The 20,729-nt window shown below is 45.0% G+C and overlaps 1 protein-coding gene across 13 annotated transcripts in view; it reads right to left on the bottom strand.

Moving 5' to 3' along the window:
* Positions 1-20,729, bottom strand: part of RGS6 (regulator of G protein signaling 6) — a 626,535-nt gene that overhangs the window by 42,720 nt on the left and 563,086 nt on the right. For all 13 annotated transcript variants that reach the window (XM_050798808.1, XM_050798809.1, XM_050798805.1 and 10 more), the window contains exons 14-15: positions 14,333-14,458; positions 5,838-6,024 (exon numbers count right to left, since the gene is read on the bottom strand). In XM_050798808.1, the coding sequence (XP_050654765.1) occupies positions 5,838-6,024; positions 14,333-14,458 (313 nt within the window). The remainder of the gene's footprint in view (positions 1-5,837; positions 6,025-14,332; positions 14,459-20,729) is intronic.

Raw genomic sequence — 20,729 nt, forward strand, 5'->3', positions numbered from 1 at the left:
GGAATTATGAGACCCAGACAGTACTAAAGTCATTAATTTTTGTGAGTTCACACTTACAAATATACAGCACTTTTTACTTTTTCAAAGATTTTTCAGGGCTATTACCTCATCTGATTTCTCTAAAATCCTTAGCGGGCTGTAGAGAAGACATCACCCCCATCACCCAGATGAGGAAACTAAGGCACAAAAGGTCAAGGCCCTTGCCTCAGACCACATAGCAAGTAGGTGACAATGTAAGTCCTTTGAGGCCCCATGGTTGGGAACAGATAATTCAATCCATAGCATAAAGAACCGAGTCCTTTAAAAAAAATAATCATGGTCCATATTTTTTTCTCCTCTCACAAGGCTAAATCTATGAAATTGGAACAACACAGCAAACAGCTGAGGGCTATGGTCACAGCCCACAGACCTTTATGAAAGATTTGGTCTTGGCCCAAATTTTCAGAAAAGCTAAATGGATCAGCAAAACACAAGTGCAAATGCTGGGCCCAGGCTGACAGGGTGTCTTGTGAAATATTTCCACAGGAAGCAAATACAGGCAATTAACTTGGCTCTAACAATGCGTGTGGTCAAATAAGAAACAAAACCCTTGGCGAGAGGCTGCACCCCACTCCCTGCTTCGGGTGCATCCATAAATCTGGCTGTACTTTCACTCAGGCTACTGAGCGCTAACGTTAAAGCATATGACCACCGCAGGGGGTTTATGAGAACCATCATGACCAGCTGAGGAAGCTGCCCAGAGACCCTGAGCCCCATGGGTTGAGGTGTTAACATCCCCATTTAACAGAGGGGCAAACTGAGAAGAGAAAGTTTTAATAATTTAAATGTATAATTCTAGAAGGAACTGCTAGACTCTTGGCCTTTCTCTAGGGACTAGAACTTCTCCAGGTCTCAGTGCAACCACCAAGCCCTCAGCACTAACAATCCAGAGACAGTGTGGTCTGAGCAGAACCTTGGCCAGCAAGTGAGGACATCTATCTGAGTGCAAGTCCTGGCTGGTCATGGGCTGCTAAGGATTTTAACCTCCTTTTTATACCTGGGAACTTCTCAACTGCAGCTACTTTGCTGGGGCAGGCAGCCTGCACTGGCCAGGAAGGTAAGGCAGTGTTGAGTGATGTCTAGGGACAAACCATGGGATTAGACAACAGAAGACGGTGGGGACAGATGCCTAAATGACTTGATTTTCCAGAAAGTTAAATGAGAGAAATTTGAAATTTCTCTCTGGTATTCTCTTTAGTCAGATTTTTGAAAAGTAGATTAATTATAAAAAAGTCACATGGTGACTCACGCCTGTAATCCCAATAGTTTAGGAGGCACCTGCTGACCTTTGCGCCACAACACTCAATCCTGATATAGAAACATTCACAATTCAGATTGCTGTGTTGCCATGGCTGCACCAAAACAAAGTCTCCTCTAACTTACTCTCTCCCCGAAACTGAAGATCCATCATGCCCAATCCTCTATCCTGTAGCTTTCTGGATTTCTTGAAGCATTTCAATAATTTTCATTACAGGTGCTAAATTATTTTGTTTAGCACAGGGTCAGAAACTACAGCCTGGGATTCCAATCTGCAGATACAGACCTGTGATCTAGATCTTTACATCCCATGAGTGAAGAACAGTATTTATGTTTTTGAGTGGCTGAAAAAAAACTAAAAGAAGAATTGTATTTTGTGAAAAATTATATGAAATTGGATTTCACGGTTCATAAATAAACACGGCCATAGGTCCTCGTGTCGTTTACATTGCTATGGTGTTGCACTGTAGCTGCTTCTGTATGGCAGAATCGAATAGTTGTGACATAGACCACATGACTCACACAGCCTGCAATGTCTACTATCTGGCTCTGTTTAGGAAAAATTTAGTTTTTTAACTGACCCCTGTTTTAGGTAAAGGGCAGGTTACAGGATCACATTATTTGCAAAATCACCCTGTTGTGGAATGAATGTTGTGTCTTCCTAAATTTCATATTGTTGAAGCCCTGATCCCAGTGTGGTGGTACTTGGAGGTGGGTCTTTTGGGAGGTAATTAGGTTTAGATAAGGTCATGAGAGAGGCCCTTATGATGGGATTAGTGTTCTTGTAAGAAGAGGAAGAGAGACTAGAGTGCACATCCTGCTGCAAGGACACAGCAAGAAGGGGCCACCTGCAAGCCAGGAAGAGAGCCCTCACCAGCAGCCAAATCTGCTGACACCTTAATTTTGGATTTCTCAGTCTTGAGAACTGTGATAAACACATTTCTGTAGTTTAAGCCACCCAGTCTGTGCTACTTTGTTGTAGCAGCCTGAGCAGAACTTACACATAGCTACACACACAAATCAAGGAAGAAAATACACCAAAATAGGGGTTATTTCTGGGCATTAAGGTTACACAAAATTATTTTAAAATTTTCACCAAATACATTAAACATAAAAGCTTAAAAAGAGAATATTAGTGACATTAGAAAAATAAGATGGTAGTATTTACTCTGTCTTACTGTAGGCCAGACACTGTTAGTGGTTGACATGCTTCCTTTCACCTGGTCCCCATTCCACCCCTATGCACAGGCTCCACTGCAACCCTGTTCTACAGATGAAGAAAGGAAGACTCAGGGAATTTAAGTAACCTGTCCAGGTCACTCTGCTAGAAAGGAACACTTTGTATATTTATGGTGGAAATACACTTCAGAAGTGATAGGAAATTGGGCTAAAAATAGGGATTGGCTTTGGAAGAGTTTTATTTGAATTCATGGGAGACTAATCCTAGCAGATAATGAAGATGATGGGATGCTTAAGATATCCTCATGTCTAATCTACCTCACCAGATTGCTGTGGAAATGAGATAGAATGCATTTAGAAGTACCTGGAAAATGGTAGAGCACTGTACTAATGGAGGTTGGATGTTGAGAAACTTGTCAATATCTCACCTTCATTAGGCTGACTTCCCCACTTCTTCCATCAAACCTTTCTTGAAGTAGAAACAACATAAATGTCCAAGAAGAGAGGACTGGTTGACTAAACTATGGTGCCTCCACACAACGGAATAGTATGCAACAATTAAAGAACCAGGCGATAATCACCCTGTTGCTGTATTTTTAGCGTTGTGGTTTAGAGGCTGTTCTGTGTAGTATAAAGCAAATGAGTAATTATGCTATCATCCACAGTGCCCTTGAAAGTCAGGATTCTCAGGGTAGAGAAAAGAGGCACAGATGTAAGAAACGAGTGGTTAAATAAAATCCCCTGTAGGTCAGAATTTGAATTAAAAGTATCAGTATGAACTCATGATGTATTTTTATTATAAACAAAAACACATTTCCTAGCTCTGTCAACTGAAAAGGGCTAGACATGATAAACTATCTAGGAACAATGAAACACTCTTAAGTGCCTAGATTTTAGTCTCTAAATACCATTTGCCACTAAGAGGAATCAGGGGTCCTTGGAGAAATGGCTTATTCTGGGTAAGGGCAAAGACTGGAATATCTTAGCTTCCTTGCTATTTGGATGACATCAAAGATCACTAGGGCTGTGCCAGAAAGAGCCAACTGGCCAGAGATGGCAAAATCCAAGCATCAATAAAAATAATAAGCAAACAGATTAAAACCGAGCACATATGTTGAAACCCATGAGTTCACAAAGATAGTAAAATCAAAACAGTAGACCCTAATGTTTACCATAGGAAGATAACAGTAAACCACTCATTTTGAAAACTGGAAAACGAAGGGAGAGAATCAAACATTTATCCTGCTTTTCTTATGTGAATTGTACTGCTAGTTAATCCCATAGTGGTGGAGGGAAGTTTCTCTTTATGAAAGTATTCCAGCTAATAAGTGAAGAAAGAATAAAATTAGTATGTCATCATTTTGTAACCTCTAATTAACTAATGGATATAAGTGATGGACATCAATATCTGCAAAAAGGGCAAAAAGAGAGGTGGCTAGACATGTGCCTTCTGATAGGAGAGCACCACACAATCTATGAAGTAGTTTTGTCCATAAAAATCAAGACTAAATCTGATTAAATATCTAAAAAAACTAATTTATAGGAAAGAGAGATGATAGAAGAACATTCTAAATAGTACCACAGAGCTGCAATCAGAAAAATCCAGAGCTTGGAACTCTTTATAGGACAAAGGATCTAATTCCTTCATCAAATACATTGCAAGGGGATGTGAGAAGGGGAGGGAGATAAAGGATATTGTGGCAATGTTAAAACAAAAGGATCCTTTTTGTAAAAGATACATATCTAAGTTTACAGATGAAATGCTGCAATATCTTGGATTTGTTTTAAAGTAACTTGGTAGCAGGTGAAAAAGTAGGTGGGGTTAGAGATAAAGCAAGATCAGACGTGTACTGATGATTTTTACGGCTGGATGAGGGTCTATAAAGGTTTGCTGTTTTGCTGTTTCCACTTTTCCAAGTGTTTAAAAGTTTTCATAATAGAAAATTAAAATAAATCCCTCCTATGTCATGCTTGGAGTGGTAACACTGTGCTAGATGCATCAAGGTTCTCACCAGTATCACTCCTCTTGTGTTTCATAAATATTGGAGCTTTGAGCTTCAGCTCGTTCATGCAGGAAACCCCCATGGAACTTCCCTGTCACTCTCCTCTCTGACCATGTCAATATGGTGCTTCAAAGTATACGTACATACACATAAGCAAAAATATCTCAGCAAAGAGCTCTCATGACTCAAACATTCTGCTTTCAAGCTGCAAGGGGTATATGAAGGAGTCATGATTTCATGATTGGCACAGGCATTCGATGGAGCTCGTGACCAGGGGAGAGAAGAAGATAGTTATGGTGTTGAGGCTGGTAGGTGTTTTCATCTTGAAGTTCTGAGCAAATGACAAGGCAAATCCGGATGATAAGCGACACTGTGTTCTCACCCCATTATTTGCATTGGTGCAGCTACACTGAGTTTCCTAAATCAGACAATAATGTCTGCAAGAGAGCAAACTACCCAAATTCTTTACCGGGGGCCCTAGACGTGAGAGACGTAAGTGGGGTCAAGGAGATAAGCAAAATCTTAAGCCCTGTCACTGGGTGTGGGATGGTGACAGGAAATAGAAATTAGGGGCCAGGAAGTAAGAAACCAACCCAATGCTTATTTTTAGAAATGGCACCTCCCAGCCATCAAAATTTAGTCTGCTGGTTAGGGTGGTTCCTGTTTCTTTAGCCAGCATCATCAGCATCTGTGAGCATCCTAATTGTGTCCTACAGGGTTGGGAGTCCCTCCTGCAGGCTTGCTTTAACCCAGGGTTCACCCATTCGGGGCACTTTTCGCACTGTTGAAGTTGCCCATTTACTTGTCTGTCTCCCACACTTGCTGGTAACCTTGCTGAGAACGGGCTTTTGCCTGTTCTTTGTGGTGTCTTATCACATAGTGCAGAGCCTGGAATATAGATGTGCGTAAAAACTATTCACTGCAGAGCTGGAGATCACTGTGGAAGCAGTGTAGAGAGGTGGTTATCAGTGTGGGCTTCAGAGGTAGACAGATGTGGGTTTGACTCATGGCCCTGCCAACTCACTACACCCACTTCCCCAATGCTGTGTTCTGGTTTCCAGATTCTACCACTGACTTATTACAAGGCTTCAGATTTTGTAAAACACTTTGAGGCTTTCCTGGAACAAATAAAGCATATAACTGCACATTTTGGTTTCTAGGTAATATCGTAACTCCTCTGGGAAAATGATCCTGGGATTTTGCTGTGCACCTAAGTGAAATGATTTCCACTGATGAACTTAAAAATAACCAAATTTGAAATTTTAACTACCCACAATGCCTTGAACTTATGTTAATAGGTCAGGCAACGAAGTGGACGAATGAACACCTTATGACAACCACTTGAGTAGATAAGCAAACCTGGGCGTCTTCAAATGTATATCTCCCTCCATCTTTGACATTTTGACTGGTAATCTCATAGCTGTGAGAATCCAGGTTGATTGCACTTGGAGCCCCTGGAGCCAGAAACTCTTGCCAGATTTCTTCTACCCTCTTGGCCACATCCTGTAGGGGTTGTTTCTTAAGATCTTGGACAGCCAGCCAGAACCTGAAGTGGGAGCAGAAACACAGTCAGTTCCAGAGGGCTCAGCATCGGGATGTTGCTGGAGATGGCCCCAGAGCTGATGTCCCATGAAATCCATTCTGCTGCATCTCTCAGCCTCCCCTGATGCCACTGTGTGGGGCTGCAAAGACCATGGAGATTGCTGAAAATATCAAAGGTGTTCCTATTGTGCAGAACAGAAAAGAATTGCATATTAAAAGATCAATGTGCTTCTCGTTATCAAAACGAGATTTCTCTCCCTCTACGTGAAGATTTCTCAACCTCAGCACTATTGCCACTTCAGGCTGGATAATTCTTTGTTGTTGAGGCTATTCTGTGTAATGTACGATGTTTAGCGGCAACCTTGGCCTCTACCCACTAGATGCCAATAGCAACCCCCCTTCCCAAGTTTTGACAACTAAAAATGTTTCAAAACATTGCCCCATGTCCCCTGGGAGATGAACTCACTCCTGGTTGAGAATACCTGTGCTACATACATGCCACCATGCAGACAGTGTGAGTCCCTTTGTCAAATCTAGTTGGGATCAACTGATGGCATCCACATGGAGGAAAGATCACAGAAGAGGCAGGATCCTGGAATCATAAAGACTATCTGTGTAAGAATAAACCAGCCATTCCTATTATAGATGGAGAAACTGAGCCAGTGCACATCAGTGCTCAGCATGGTGCTTGGCAAATAGTAGGCGCTCAATACGTGGGTTTCAGAGTGAAGATGGGCGCATCTGGAACAATGCTGAAGAGGCATACCATGAAAATTTCTCTGCAGAATGGTTCTCCTTCTGCAGAGGGAAAGAGAGAAAAATCTGCTCACTTCCATATTTGCCTCTGTTTAATCCCTCAGCATCCACATGGGAGCAGGGAGTGCTTTTCTGCTGAGAGCAGCAGCAGCCAGAGCCAAAGCTTGGACAACAGCTACTGGGTCTTGAGGATGGTTCCCAAGGCAGCCTTGCAGCAGGATCCAGGTCTGGTTGTCATATCCTTTGCCCTGTGAACGGACAGGCCAGCTCCCCGATCAGTGAGTAAGAGAGTAGGTCCTGTGCTGGTTCCTACAGCAGTGGGAATCACAGGTAGTCTAGTCAACAGAAAGGGAGGGACAAGCAAAGTTGAACCATGACATGGTGGAAAGTGCGGACAGTGCATTCAATCTGTCATCAAATTTCATCCAAAGTAAGATGTACTTGGGTTTTGTGTGTGTGTGTGTATGTGTGTGTGTGTGTGTGCGCGCGCGCGAGGGGGGCGGGCGGGGGCGGTGGTTAAACATGTTTTTCAGTTGCTGTTCAGAGAAATGTCTTTGGAGCCAAGTGCATGGCCCAAAGGTGCCACTCAGTGGCAGACTGGAGTAATGCAACCCCATTTCTGCAAGGCCAGCAGACTGTGTGTGTGTGTATGTGTGTGTGAGTGTATGTGTGTCTGTGTGTGTGTCCCCAAATGCTGGGCTCCAACTCTTCACCTGATTTGCCATTTTTTGCCATTTAGGATTCTGATGATATCCTTACAGCGACCCCTCAGTGACCCTGTAGAGCCAAGCGTAAGGCAGAGAAGGCTTCACGGCTTCCATCAGATCGGGAAGCAGGCTCTGCCCTCGTCCTGTCTATGCCGTATTTTGCCTTGGTGTGCCTTTCCGGGTGCCTCTCACTTCATCTCTGAAATGGGCACCGAGTGGATGGAGGGATATGTGGCACGGCTCTGGAAAACCTGCTACCCAGACTTAACTCAGAAATGCTTTCAGGTCCTGTGAGGGGGAGCTGAGGAAGGGTCAGTGTGGCGGCCACAGGCTCAGTGCTGGCCCAACGTGATCCCTCGGATTCCAGCCCTCTCTCTGCAGGTGGCCTGGGCAGATACTACTGCCCAGCTCTTGCTGCTGCCATCTGGCATCCCCTGCCCTTCTGCAGCTCTCTGACAGCCGCAAGTCCTGGGTGCTCAGGTCCTTCTGGCTTCCGGGTGAGAGGAAAGTAGTCATGTTCCTTTATCCCGAGTCCAGAGATGGTGGGGAAGGAAGGGCTTGAAAGGAGCTGTTCCCCTGCCTCATTGTTCAGGTGGGCCCTTGACTCTCGAGCTGGGGCACTGGTCTCCTCCATCTCCCTTGCCTCCATCTCCCTTGCCTGCCCTAGGTTCCGTAGGGCCCTCTGTCCACTCTCTCAGGCCTGCCGTGAAAAGAAGGAAGTGGCTGGGAGGCTTGCAGGTGAAAACGGCCATCTGCTGACAAGAGCACCTACAAGGCTTTCTCTGCCTGGAAGGCCACGTCTGACCAGTAGGTGAACGATGCGGGAACCTGGCTCTAAAGGAAGAAGCCAGTGCTGGTTTTTCCAAGGACCAGAAGGGGTCAAGTGTCCAGAGACGAAGTCAGTGAGTGCTCCTCAGCCGCATGCTGGGCAGACAGGGGAACCAGGTTCACACAGGGAGGCCGCCTGGGCTGAATCCCCGGCTGGAAGTAACCTTCTGGGTCAGCGTCTTTCCATGCCCCCGGCCCCTGCAACTCCTCACACAAATGGATGACACCTGGGTGATTTCCTGCCCCCTCAATCAATGCCACATGGGAGGTCACCTTCTGTCATCTCTGTCAGCACTGAGGAGGAGCTGTGAGCCCCTCTGGGAAGGCCCTGAGGACCCCGGGAGCTCTGCACACTCTCTGCGGTTCCTGAGGACTCAGGGTCCTTTTTGCAGGATGGTTTGGGGGCCACATGAAAATGCACATCACTCAGCTGGATACAGAGAGGTCCCGGAGCTGATGGAAATGCAAATTTCAGCATCATTTTTTTTGGTGGGGAGACAGGATCTTACTTTGCCGCCCAAACTGGAGTGCAGTGGCTCCATCTTGGCTCACTGCAACCTCCGCCTCTCAGGTTCAAGCAATTCTCCTGTCTCAGCCTCCTGAGTAGCTGGGATTACAGGGGCATGTCACCATGCTCAGCTAATTTTTGCATTTTTAACGGAGACGGGGTTTCACCATGTTGGCTGGTCTGGTCTTGAACTCCCGGCCTCAAGTAATCTGCCTGCCTCAGCCTCCCAAAATGCTGGGATGATAGGCGTGAGCCATTGCACCAGGTCCCAGAATCAAATTTAATAACCTTTTATGTAAAAATAAAACGGTTTTCTTTGTCACATAAAACCAAGAATTTTTTTAAGTACAAGTGAAAACAACAGGCATGCTGGAGGAAGACGAAGGGGGAGGGTATGGGGTAACATTTCTTAGACAGCAGTTTTCTCCCCTGCACACACTGTGGACTCTCCCCTGCCTTCTGTCTGCTTTGGAGTTGACCTGCCTTGTGTCTCTCAGGCAACAGCAAAACTGCTGTCACAACAGCATGCTGACGTCCCGTATGTGTTTACCATCGCTGGTTTCAAGGAACCTTTGTGTCAATTTGAAATTCAGAACAGGCTTTGGTTAGTGTTGGCCATCTTCGAGCCCCACAGGCCTGAGCCGGGAAATCGGAACCCAGGCTGCCCAGGCCACACTTCCCCCTGCAGAGAGCCATAGCAGCTCCTCTCTGCACATCTGCTGTCCATGGGAGGCCCACTGAGGCTTTGGAAGCTTCTGCTCTTATCAAAAACCTGCAGGTACCGCTCCTCCTCGAGGGCAGTGGCAGGGAGTGAAATGCCAGTAGCCGCATGAAATCCACCCATCCTGTACTAAGCCTCCACGGCTTGCAGCAGAAGGGCCGTTGTGACTGGCAGGACACAAGGACTGGTATCTGGGAGACCACCTGTCCTGCCTCGTCCCTGGTCCCTGCCAATTGTCATAGCAGCAGTGGGGAGGCAGCCCCTGTGCAGGCATTTGATCTGTGTTCATGACTTAGAAATGCTGGCGGGGAAACTAGCTTTTGGAGTGAGACAGCCTGGGCTCAGATACCACTGGGGCGAAGCCGTGGAGAACAGGACTGGAGGACCATCTAGGGGCTGCCCCAGTGAGAGCCTCCTTTCTCCTTAGAGGCTTTCAAAGAAGAGGATTTTCTCAAGGCTGGCTGGGTAAGACAAACCATTTGGCCCTTGATCATTCTCCATCCTACCAGGAGGTCTGGGCAGTCCCTTAGTCACCAGTTAACTTTTCATAAACTAGAATTTTCATGGGTTAGAAAATACAGCTTTTGGTTCGTTCCCAGAGAAAAAGCAAACTCCAGGAGAGAAGAAAGTGTTTCTGTGCCCTCTGCTGGTCAACTGGAGATGTAGGAAGCAGGGCTTAAACTTGGTTTAGTTCCTGGCAGGGCTGAAATTCCCGGGTGCCTACATAAGTAAGTAACCACCCCCAGCACCACTGAAGCTGAGTTCTGTTCACTGGGCAGTGGCTGAAACACTGCAGATGGTTGTGGTGTCGTGGAAGTCACCTCTGTTCCTATTAATCATGGGTTTGGTAAGTGGTGGATCCTGCTGGGCCTAGTGAACCTTCTGAGGTCTTCCTAGGACTCAGGGCAACTGCCAGAGACGAGAGCTCTCTAGACGAACCTGGCACCCCACTGTGTTCTCTTTTAATTGCTTCTCCCTTCAGCCGACACTGTGTGGAACTCGGATCATCAATCTGCAGGTTAGAAGAACAACTACCTTCTCTCAGGAGATGTTACAGCTCATAAAAAATGTACGGGGGACACTCTTTGCTGTGGGTTTTGATTTTTAACTCATTCTGTGCCATGCAGCAGAGGGTGTCAAGCCAGGGAGGACAAAGATTTGTGTAGGAGAGATGTGAGAGAGGGTGAAAAGATGGCAAGGAGAGACTGTCATTATTCTGGGAAAATGCACAAAGCAGGCAGAAGGATGAGGCCAAGAAACGGAGTGGAGCTCCCTGCATCAGAGCTGTGAGGCCCCTGCCTTGTGGACAGAAGCCATGTGCATTCCCAAGGCGCTCAGCAAACAGCTGTCTGTGGGTCCAAAGGGAGCCTGCACCTAGCTCAGGGTGGGTCAGAAAAGGAGGAAAAGAGGTAGACCCTGCCACAGAGAGCTCACAGCTTCAGCAAAATGCACTGCTGGTCATACCCCACCCAGTCCACGGAGATGACGCCCCCATCCTCATCTCACAGACCCAACCAGAAGAAATTGATCAAAGGGGACGCCAACTTCTATTACATCATCATAGAAATCATTCCTTAAAGGATCCAGGGTGACACTTCGGGGCTCCTCCATTCCACATTCTGAAGCTCTGATACCAATTCAGCTGCTTGGCTACTTAACTGGCACCCCATGGGTTGTGCAAAAATGTTATGATCTAAGCAGCCCTTTCACTGGAGAGATGAGAGGGAGCACAGGAGGACAGAGGAAGTGGAGAAGCACTTTGTAATCTACCCAGGTGAGTTCTGGTCAGGCTTTTTCCTGCCATGCTCCAATGCCAGTGGCCTGGGCCCCTCACCAATCTTGCAGAGAAGGAACGACTCCAGCACGGCCAACATGGCAGGTTGGCAGGATCCTCAAGTTGTGCCATATTGCACAACTCCCAGGGGCCTCCATGGCATGGGCCACAGTGGAGGTGCATCTGTACGGCCGTGCCTGGCTGCCCTGATATTTATTCAGTCAGCTCTGAATCCGCAGGCCCTGTGCCACGGTTGGTGCCAAGCTGATATCTGCAGCTGAAGGAATGAACACAAAGGAAAAGGGAAGAGGCTGCCCCATGACGGGTGACAGAAGAGTCCTACAGTTATGTGATTTACAGCTGAGCTTCTCTCCCACCCATCATGTATCCAGTTATGCTGAATATCATAAAAATGGAATTTGGGCATCCAGAGAGGATTTTAGAGGCTCTTGGCTATCCTCTTCCTCCCTGCTATTCTATTTTTCTTACTCCCTTTCCTGTCATGGAGCAGGGGTGACCCTCTGAAGTCTGGATTTCTGCATGCTGGGGGTGTGGCTTAGGCTCTGGTACATGAACACATGCTCACACGCATGCTTTCACCCAAGATTAAATGTAGCCCTCCTGGCACGGGGAAAGGAGCTGGCAGAGGCGCAGGAGGTGATGGCAGGAAGAAGCACTGAACACCTGCCAGGGACACACTCCTTGGTGCACTCTGGGTTTTAAGTGTGATGCATAATTTGTGAAACGAGTCTGAACTGATATGTGGTTCTGGCTACATGCAGGGCTTTCCGGAATGAATGCTCTGACCAGGCAAGGTGGCAGCTAAGCCAGTGGATGCTCCTGGGACCCTCACAATGACCAAACTCTGGTTCATTCTTCAAGCTCTCTGCAATAGTGCATGCAGCAGAGGGTGCTGAGGCTACTTGTGGGCTTAGAGGTAGTTAGGTAAAGGGAGCCTCTATACCACTCCATCTTGCAGACCCAAGGGGAACAGGTAAGAAAGGGAGATGAGAAGGACTCCCAGGGGTGGCTCATAGGGATCATGGAGGGGGTGGAAACTGGGACTGAGCTGGCTACACAGAGGCCACCTGGGTCCATCAAGCTGGCCACAGAGAGCTTTCCTTCCTATACCCGGGAGGCTAGTCTGAGCACCACCCTAGTGAAGAGTATTGGAAATCAAACCTTATGTTACAAATACTTCATTAGGCATTGAAGTGAAGCTCTGAGATGTGTTTGGAATCATGCCTCAGCATAAGGAAAGGCTCTTGTATAATAACCCAAAATAAGATACTTAGCCTTATCTGGTTTATAACAGACACGTGGATGCCTAGAACAGCACGCTCTGTACAGCTAGTCGGCATCTACCTGTCCTCCCAGGACCTTATGGAGTGGGAGAGGCCCATCGGCCACCCCTTTCCTCATTTGGTCCTCCAGCTTGGAATATTATCTCTCCTTCTTCTTTGTCTACTATTATCCTGTGCATTCTTCAAAGTCCAGCTTATGATTTAACCACTTCAGCTTTGATTCTTCTCCTTTAAATGCTTTCAAAATGGTTCTTAGAGTTTACACTCATTTATAGACATTCAATGATTCAATAATTTCTTGTGTTTTTTCCTCAAGGACCTACAAGGTCGTTGCAGGCAAAGATCACACATCTTGACTTGTGTCTCTCAGCAGACTCTCACAGGGCTTGATACAGCACAGGTGTAGCATAAATATCACTTGATTGACATATGGGACCGAGATGGTCTCACTTGAAATAAGTGCATGGATATTGCACATTAACTTTGGAGGGGTAGTCCTTTGCCCGCAGTACATGCTTTGAGTTTTTTTTTGGTTTTTTTTTTTTAGATGGAGTCTTGCTCTATTGCCCAGGCTGTAGTGCAGTGGCTGGATCTTGGCTCACTGCAAGCTCCGCCTCCCGGGTTTACGCCATTCTCCTGCCTCAGCCTCCCGAGTAGCTGGGACTACAGGCGCATACCACTTCACCCAGCTAGGTTTTTGTATTTTTTAGTAGAGACGGTGAGTTTTTAAAGTAATACAATATTTAAACATTATTAAGACATCGTTAAAGAAAACAGCACTGGAAGACGGGTGTTGCCCTGCTCTATAAACCAGAACCTGGTACAAAGAATAAAGAAAGAGAGAGATTCCATCTTACCCATTAAGAAGTCACCAGTTTGCTAAGATCACTAGGTAAGTCTCAGATAAGTCACATTTTCTGCAGATTTCTGATTCTTCATCTAATACCATAAAAGTCTAAATAAACAAGTTCCCAAATTTTTCATGATCAAGGAGACTTTTCCTTTTAATTTACCCCCTTTTCTTCCTCTCATATAGGACCTGAGGTTCTGAATATCTTATTTTTTTCTCCTATTAAACAGTAATTATTAATACATTTCCCTCATCAGGTATTATAGACCAATAGGAACAATCAGGTGTTCTCACTGGCATCAGATGATCAGAGTAACCACTATTTGGAGTTGACAGAAGTCATTCTCAAAGAAAAAAACATGTTTTTATTAGCTGCTACAGTTACATCTCCAGTTATCGAGTGATATTTACTTTGCTCTTTGAAATTCTGAAATGAGCCCACTGACTCCTCCCTCTGCTGTTTAGCTTCTCAGATATTCAGGACCCCAACACTGGGGAGTTTTGAGGAGAGAGCCTCTGAGGTGCCTCTGTACTCTGAAGCTCCCTGGTTCTATGGCTGTACTTAACGAATGATGTTGTCAAATCCGTTCAACTATTTAATTATTATTGAAGACTTATTTCCAATTAGTTGAACAAAGGTCACATAGACTTGAACTGAAGTATGCTGGTGTTAGTAGGTGCTATTATGGTGGTGACAGAGTTGCATATTTTAATTTGTTCTTCTCTATTTCAACCTCAGCCAGATTAGCTGGCATTTGAATTTGAACCCTGATAATGTTTCATTGAGAAAGAGAGATGGAGAGACGGATTATGCAAATTTCTTCACACACGTTCCGCACACAGTTCAAACTTAGAGAGATTTACCTGAGGTTTTCTGAACTGAATTCGGACTCCAGGAATCGTAGAAACTGGTCCCGCCCCACCTGGTCCTTCAATATCTCATCGAAAGAGAAGCCCCATCTTTTTACTCGCTGTTGGCTGGGCTCTTTGCTTTGGGTGAAGGAAGAAGGTTTAAAAAAGATCAATACCAGAGAAAAGCTTGTGTCATATTCTCTTCAGTGACTCAAATCTGTTTTGCAGTCACTCACCAAAAGGAAACATCTCATATTTAAGGGGCATTCTACAAAAGCTGCACAAATTTCAAATGCAGACTTTGGTACACCAACAGTAACCAATGGTGAACAGTTTCTTTAAGGAGGCATGTTAAGTGATGATCACCGGCATTACCTTCAAACGGCTGCTGTCTACCATGCCATTGATTAAGCTCCCTGGACTGTTCCTAGCAATTATGGACCCACCTTTTGACTCTGTAATTTTTTCACTAGTACTATAACCAGGATGCTTCATGGACCCAATCTTTCATCAGAACACATTATCCTCCACCTCCCATCCCTTCCTCAATCCTCAGGGGAGAAATTAGGGTCCTGTTTTGAGCCAAGTGATGTACAACTGGTCAGAAATGTATTGACACATCCAGAATAAAGCATATTCTCTTGTCAGAAGCAGAATGTTACATGCATTTATTACCAACCATGTACGGTGCTTACTGTGTGCTAGACACTGTCTCAAGCATTTGAAATCTGTTAACTCACTGAGTCCTCACAACTACTCTGTGAAAAATGTACTAGTATTATTCCCATTTTCCAGATAGGGAAAGTAAGGCCTCACGATAGTCTGCCTAAGGACACACAGCCAGGAAGTCATGAAGTCCAGAATCAAATCTAGACAGCAAGGCTCCAGAGGGCATCCAGTTTTGTTTTGTTTTTTTTTCTTTTTCTTTTTTGAGATGGAGTCTCACTCTGTCGCCCAGGCTGGAGTGCAGTGGCGTAATCGCGGCTCGCTGCAACCTCCATCCCCTGGGTTCGAGCAGTTCTCCTGCCTCAGCCTCCCGAGTGGCTGGGACTACAGGCGCATACCACCACGTCTGGCTAATTTTTTTGTATTTTTAGTAGAGACAGGGTTTCACTGTGTTAGCCAGGATGGTCTTGATCTCCTGACCTCGTGACCACCCGTCTCAGCCTCCCAAAGTGCTGGTATTACAGGTGTGAGCCACTGCACCCAGCCCCAGTTCTTAATTCTGCTATGCTGCATAGCTCATCTTTGCTATGCTGTCTCACATTCAGACTAAAGTATGGGCATTGGTCTAATTCTTCTGGTGTTGGGCAATAAGAATATTTCCTTCAGCTTCTGTCTTTCCATTTAAAGCCCACTTGCTGTATTTATTTTGTTGGCCCTTGAAACAGCAGTAAGGTCCTAACTCACAAGTCACACGCTGCAACTCTTCCCTATTCAAGCTGTGGTCTGTGAACCAGAAGAAGAACCATAGGCCCCACCTGCACCTGCTAAATCATAACCTACAGTTCAACAAGAGCCCAGGTGATTTACATCCACATTACAACTTGGGAAACATTGGTCTGGCAATACTCATTTTTCCTCTTTTAAAAAATAGACGCATATATTTTATTATTTCTAACAGACAGTAAGAGATTAAATCATGTTTCCTCCTATTATGGAGCTGACATATTCTCAATACTTAGAAAACTGCACTTAGTAAAAAAAAGAGAGAGAGCTGTGTGTGGGAAAGCTTGGAAAAGCAAATAACTGTAGACTGGCACTGTCCAGTATAATTTCCTGTGATGATGAAAATATTTCATAATTGTGTTCTCCAGTATGGCAGCCACTAGCCCCATGTGGCTTTTGGGCAGTTGAAAAGTGGCTAGTGTGACTGATGAACTGAATTTCAAATTGCATTTAATTTTAAATAATTCAAATTTAAATTTAAATAGCTACATGTGGCTACTGGCTACTATATTGGTATGCAGCTCTAGATATACCCCATCCAAACCCAACTACTTCTGCACCAACACACATAATCAGCAACAGCAGTATCTTCTAATTACAACGATGACGACCAATAGATCATGAGCTTGGGGGTCAGGGAGCCTCTGGCTTGCAACTCTGCATTTCCAGACATAGTCCAATAGGGTCATGGTGGTAGACTAACCCTATCAGGTCAAACAATGGGAGATTCCATGCAAGATCTCTTCCAAAGCACCAGGCTAGGCATGAAGACATATCCTGGATTCTCTCAAACGCAAGTCACAGACCTAATCAAACTCAATAACTTTCAAGGGAACCAAAAATACTGTTTATGGAAGAATTCCCCTGGGGTTGAGGCTAGCAGCAAATTTAAGCAAATGTCCAGAGATTGCAGGACATTGTCTCTTTCTGCCAAGGTCATGCTGTAAAGGATGGACCTAACCATTTACTCTTTACCAGTCTTCTCCAGGGTTGGTACTAGTGGCAGCTGTACCTGGACTGAGGGCTGTGCCCATAGTAGCAGCTGTAGAAATTTACTCAGACTTTGTAGTGACTGCCTCATGGATGCACACTCACCACCAGTGTCACCCCTTTCTGGTACCCAGGTGGTGAGTCCACATTCATTCCACTAGATTCCTTGGTGGTGGCAAGAGTGGGAGAAAGGCAATTTTTGGAGTGGGCCAGAAATCTTGGGGTGTCACTGTAGATGTAGAATCAGAGGGAGGCTTAGGACAGAAGTTGGGGGTATCTGGAAAATTGCAAGGTCACAATTCAGCAGAAATAAGTGGGTCTAGAGAGCCAGGGTACCCTGATGTATTAGTTTCTTAGGATTGCCATAACAAAGGACTAACAAACTGGGTGGCTTAAAAGAGCAGAAATTCATTCTCTCACAGTTCTGGAGGCCAGACGTCCAAAATCAAGGTGTTGACAGGGCCATGCTCTCTTGGAAGGCTTTAGGGGAGAACCAGCTTCATGACTTTTCCTTAGCCTCTGATGTCGGCATTCTTCAGCTTGCAGATGCATCACTGCACTCTCTCCTCCTGTGTTTCTGTGTCTCCACATGGTGTTTGCTCTGTATGTGTCTGTGTCTCTGCTTTCTCTTCTTACAAAGTCATAAGTCATATTGGATTAGAGGCCCACCCTATTCAAGTATGACCTCATCTTAACTACCTGCATCTGCAACAACTCAATTTCCAAATAAGTCAGATTCTGAGGTTCTGGGAAAGACATGAATTTTTAGATGATACAATGTAACCACGTATCCTTGGCTTCCCTCAACTATCCATTATTCACAATCGTATTTCTACAACGGATGATCCACATTTCTTCCTTGTTTTCCTAGTACGATTTCACTATTGGGAGTCTGTTCTATTAAAAGCTTCCTGGATACAACTTCCCTATACATATCTCTTCTGTATCACTTGAGCATTCCCAGTATCATCCACTTTAAGGTTTAAGAAAAGACTTGAACTTGTTGCTACCACTGAATGGTCTCTTGTGGTTATAACATAATTCTGCAAATTAAAATATCTTTCAACATCCAACTCCAGGTGAGTGGTACAATACTGTCTCTTAGCCAAATTCAAGCCAACAATCCACAGAAGCACAGCCTCTTTACAACCATTATGCAGAGATATGTCCTTGGGACAAATTCTCTAGTAGAGTTTTGTGTCAGCATTTGGGTTTTCAAGAGTTTGCCCTGTCTTTCCAGCTATCTTCTTAGCTCTTTGAGGTCAGGGACCATATCTCATGTGTCTTTGTACTGAGCATAGGACTTTTCACATGGCAAGTGTTCAGCCCTAAAATGAAATCAATTTAGAAAGGTGTATAGTGATGTGGGTGAAGTGTCCTTATCCTGACAGTGTTTTCTAATCGCTAGCTGGATGCCTTTTTCTAACTCTTACTTGTCCTCTGTGTCTCGTCATTCTCACCAAGTTCCTGCCTCCCACTGGACAACCCAAACCAACACATAGCAAAGACAGGTGGCTCTCCAAGAGTATCTGTCTTTCATTCCTGCCGATCCGCCAGCTAGAGATGGAGGAAAGCTGCCAAACTGAGGACAAGAAAGCCAGATTCAAAGGAAGCAACAGTCTATATCAATGCTCATTTCTGCAGGAGCTTCATAGTGCTAGGCATGGTGTAAGGAGCTTTCCTTACAGTGCCCCATTTAAATCTTAATATAAGGCAGGGAGACTGACAATGATATTTAAACATCCAGAGTTCAAAAGAGGTCAGATTGTCCAAGGCTACACAGCTGGTAGGTGGCAGTCTGGAAGTGGATCCCAGGACTGCCTGTCTCCAAAGCCTATTCTTTGTTTCTACTCTGTTACCTTGCCTTCTACTGCATTTGCCTCATTCAACATCTAAACAAAGACTTGGGGAAGATATGAGCTATCTTCAAAACAGTTGAGAATTATGTTAAGGACTAAATGTTTGTGTCCCTCTCCAAATTAATATGTTGAAATCTTGATCCACAATGCAATGGTATTAGGAGGCAGGATATTTGGGAGGCAATCTGGTCATGACTGGGATTAGTACTCTATAAGAGAACCAGAGAGAGCTCTCTTTCCCTTCTGTCATGTGAAGACACAGCAGGAAGACAGCCATCTATGAACTAGAAAGCAGATCCTTACCAGATATTGAATTTGCCAGCACCCTGATCTTGGATTTTCTAGCTCCAGAACTGTGAGAAATAAATTTATGTTGTTTATAAGCCACACAGTCTGTAGTATTTTTGTAATAGCAGCCCTAACAGACTAAGACAGAAATTCGTACTGCGAGTGGGATGCTGCTGTAATGAACAACCAAAAATGTGAACGTGGCTTACAGGGTAATGAATAGAAGCTGGAAGGTTTTGAGATATATGTTAGAAAAAGCCTAAATTGGCTGGGTGTGGTGGCTCACATCTGTAATCCCAGCACTTTGTGAGGCCGGGGCACTTTGTGAGGATCACAAGCTCAGGAGTTTACGACCAGCCTGGCCAACATGGCAAAACACCATCTTTACTAAAAATACAAATATATATATATATATATATATATTTATATATTAGCTGGGCGTGGTGGCGGGCACCTATAATCCCAGCTACTCGGGAGGCTAAGGCAGGATAATTACTTGAACCTGGGAGGCGGAGGTTGCAGTGAGCCGAGATCATGCCACTGCACTCCAGCTTGGATGACAGAGTGAGACTCCATCTTGAAAGGAAAGGAAGGAAAAGAAAGGAAAGGAGAGGGGAGGGGAGGGAAGGGGAGCCTAAACTGCTGTAACCAGGCCTTTAAAGGATATTCTGGTGAGGGCTTAGAAAGAAAAGAGGAGAGCTGTAAAGAAAGCCTCAATCTTCCTAGATAATACCTAAATAATCCTGAACAGAATATTGGTAGAAATATAGATGGTAAAGGCCATTCTGATGAGTTTTAGACATAAATGAGACATATATCACTGGAAACTGGAGAAAAGTTGATCCTTGTTATAAAGTGGCAAAGAATTTGGCTGAGTTTTGTTTGGTTCTAGTATTTTGTGAAAGGTAAAAATTGCAAGCAATGAAATTAAATATTTAGCTGAGGAAATTTCTGAGCAATGTGTTGAAGGTGCAGGTTGGCCCTTCCTGACTACTTATAGTAAAACGTGACTTAAAGACAGAATTGTTAAGCACACAAAGAAACCAGAACCTGAAGATTTAGAAAATTCTTTGTCTATCCATATTGCAAAAAGTGAGACCACTAATAGTGTGGCCAAGTGACTGTTTGATAAGGATATTAGTATGGATGAGTCATCTCAACAGAATCTAGGAACTATATTCTTCAAGACAATGGAAGAATTACTCAAAAGCAATTCAGAGTTCATCAGGGCTGCCACTTGCACCATAGGCCCAGAGTGCAAGGGACATGTGGTGGGAGAGCAGAACAGTTTTAAAGGATCAATTCATCTCTTCAATTTAGGTAGGCCAGGATGCTCCTGCCCAGTGCCTTGGGATGGGGTCCCCACAGACAGCAATATGGGCTGCACCCAGCAGAGCCATGGTGGACTGGGCTGCCCAGAAGAGCTGCACGCAAGGAACCCCAGCCTGGAAAAGCCACAGGGACCCCAGGAGAAAGCTTCTGTGGGACCATCCCACCAAGCTGTGGGGATGATGCTGCCACCCAAATGGGCCTGGAAGACAGAGCATCAGTCCAGGAAAGCCATGGGTGTATGACTCCAGCCCAGGAGAGCTATGGAGGTAGGGTTGCTGCCCCAGTGGGTCTAAAAAACAGAGCATCGAGCCAAAGAGGATTATTCTAGAGCCTTAAGGTTTAATGTTTTTTGCCCTGTTATATTTTGGACTTACTTGGAACCCATTACCCCTTTCTTCTTTCCTATTTCTCTCTTTTTTTTTTTTTTTATTTGAACGAAAATGTCTATCCTATACCTGTCCCACCATTGCAGTTTGGAAGCACATAACTTG

This window comes from Macaca thibetana, chromosome 7, assembly GCF_024542745.1.
Source record: "Macaca thibetana thibetana isolate TM-01 chromosome 7, ASM2454274v1, whole genome shotgun sequence".
Taxonomy (NCBI): domain Eukaryota; kingdom Metazoa; phylum Chordata; class Mammalia; order Primates; family Cercopithecidae; genus Macaca; species Macaca thibetana.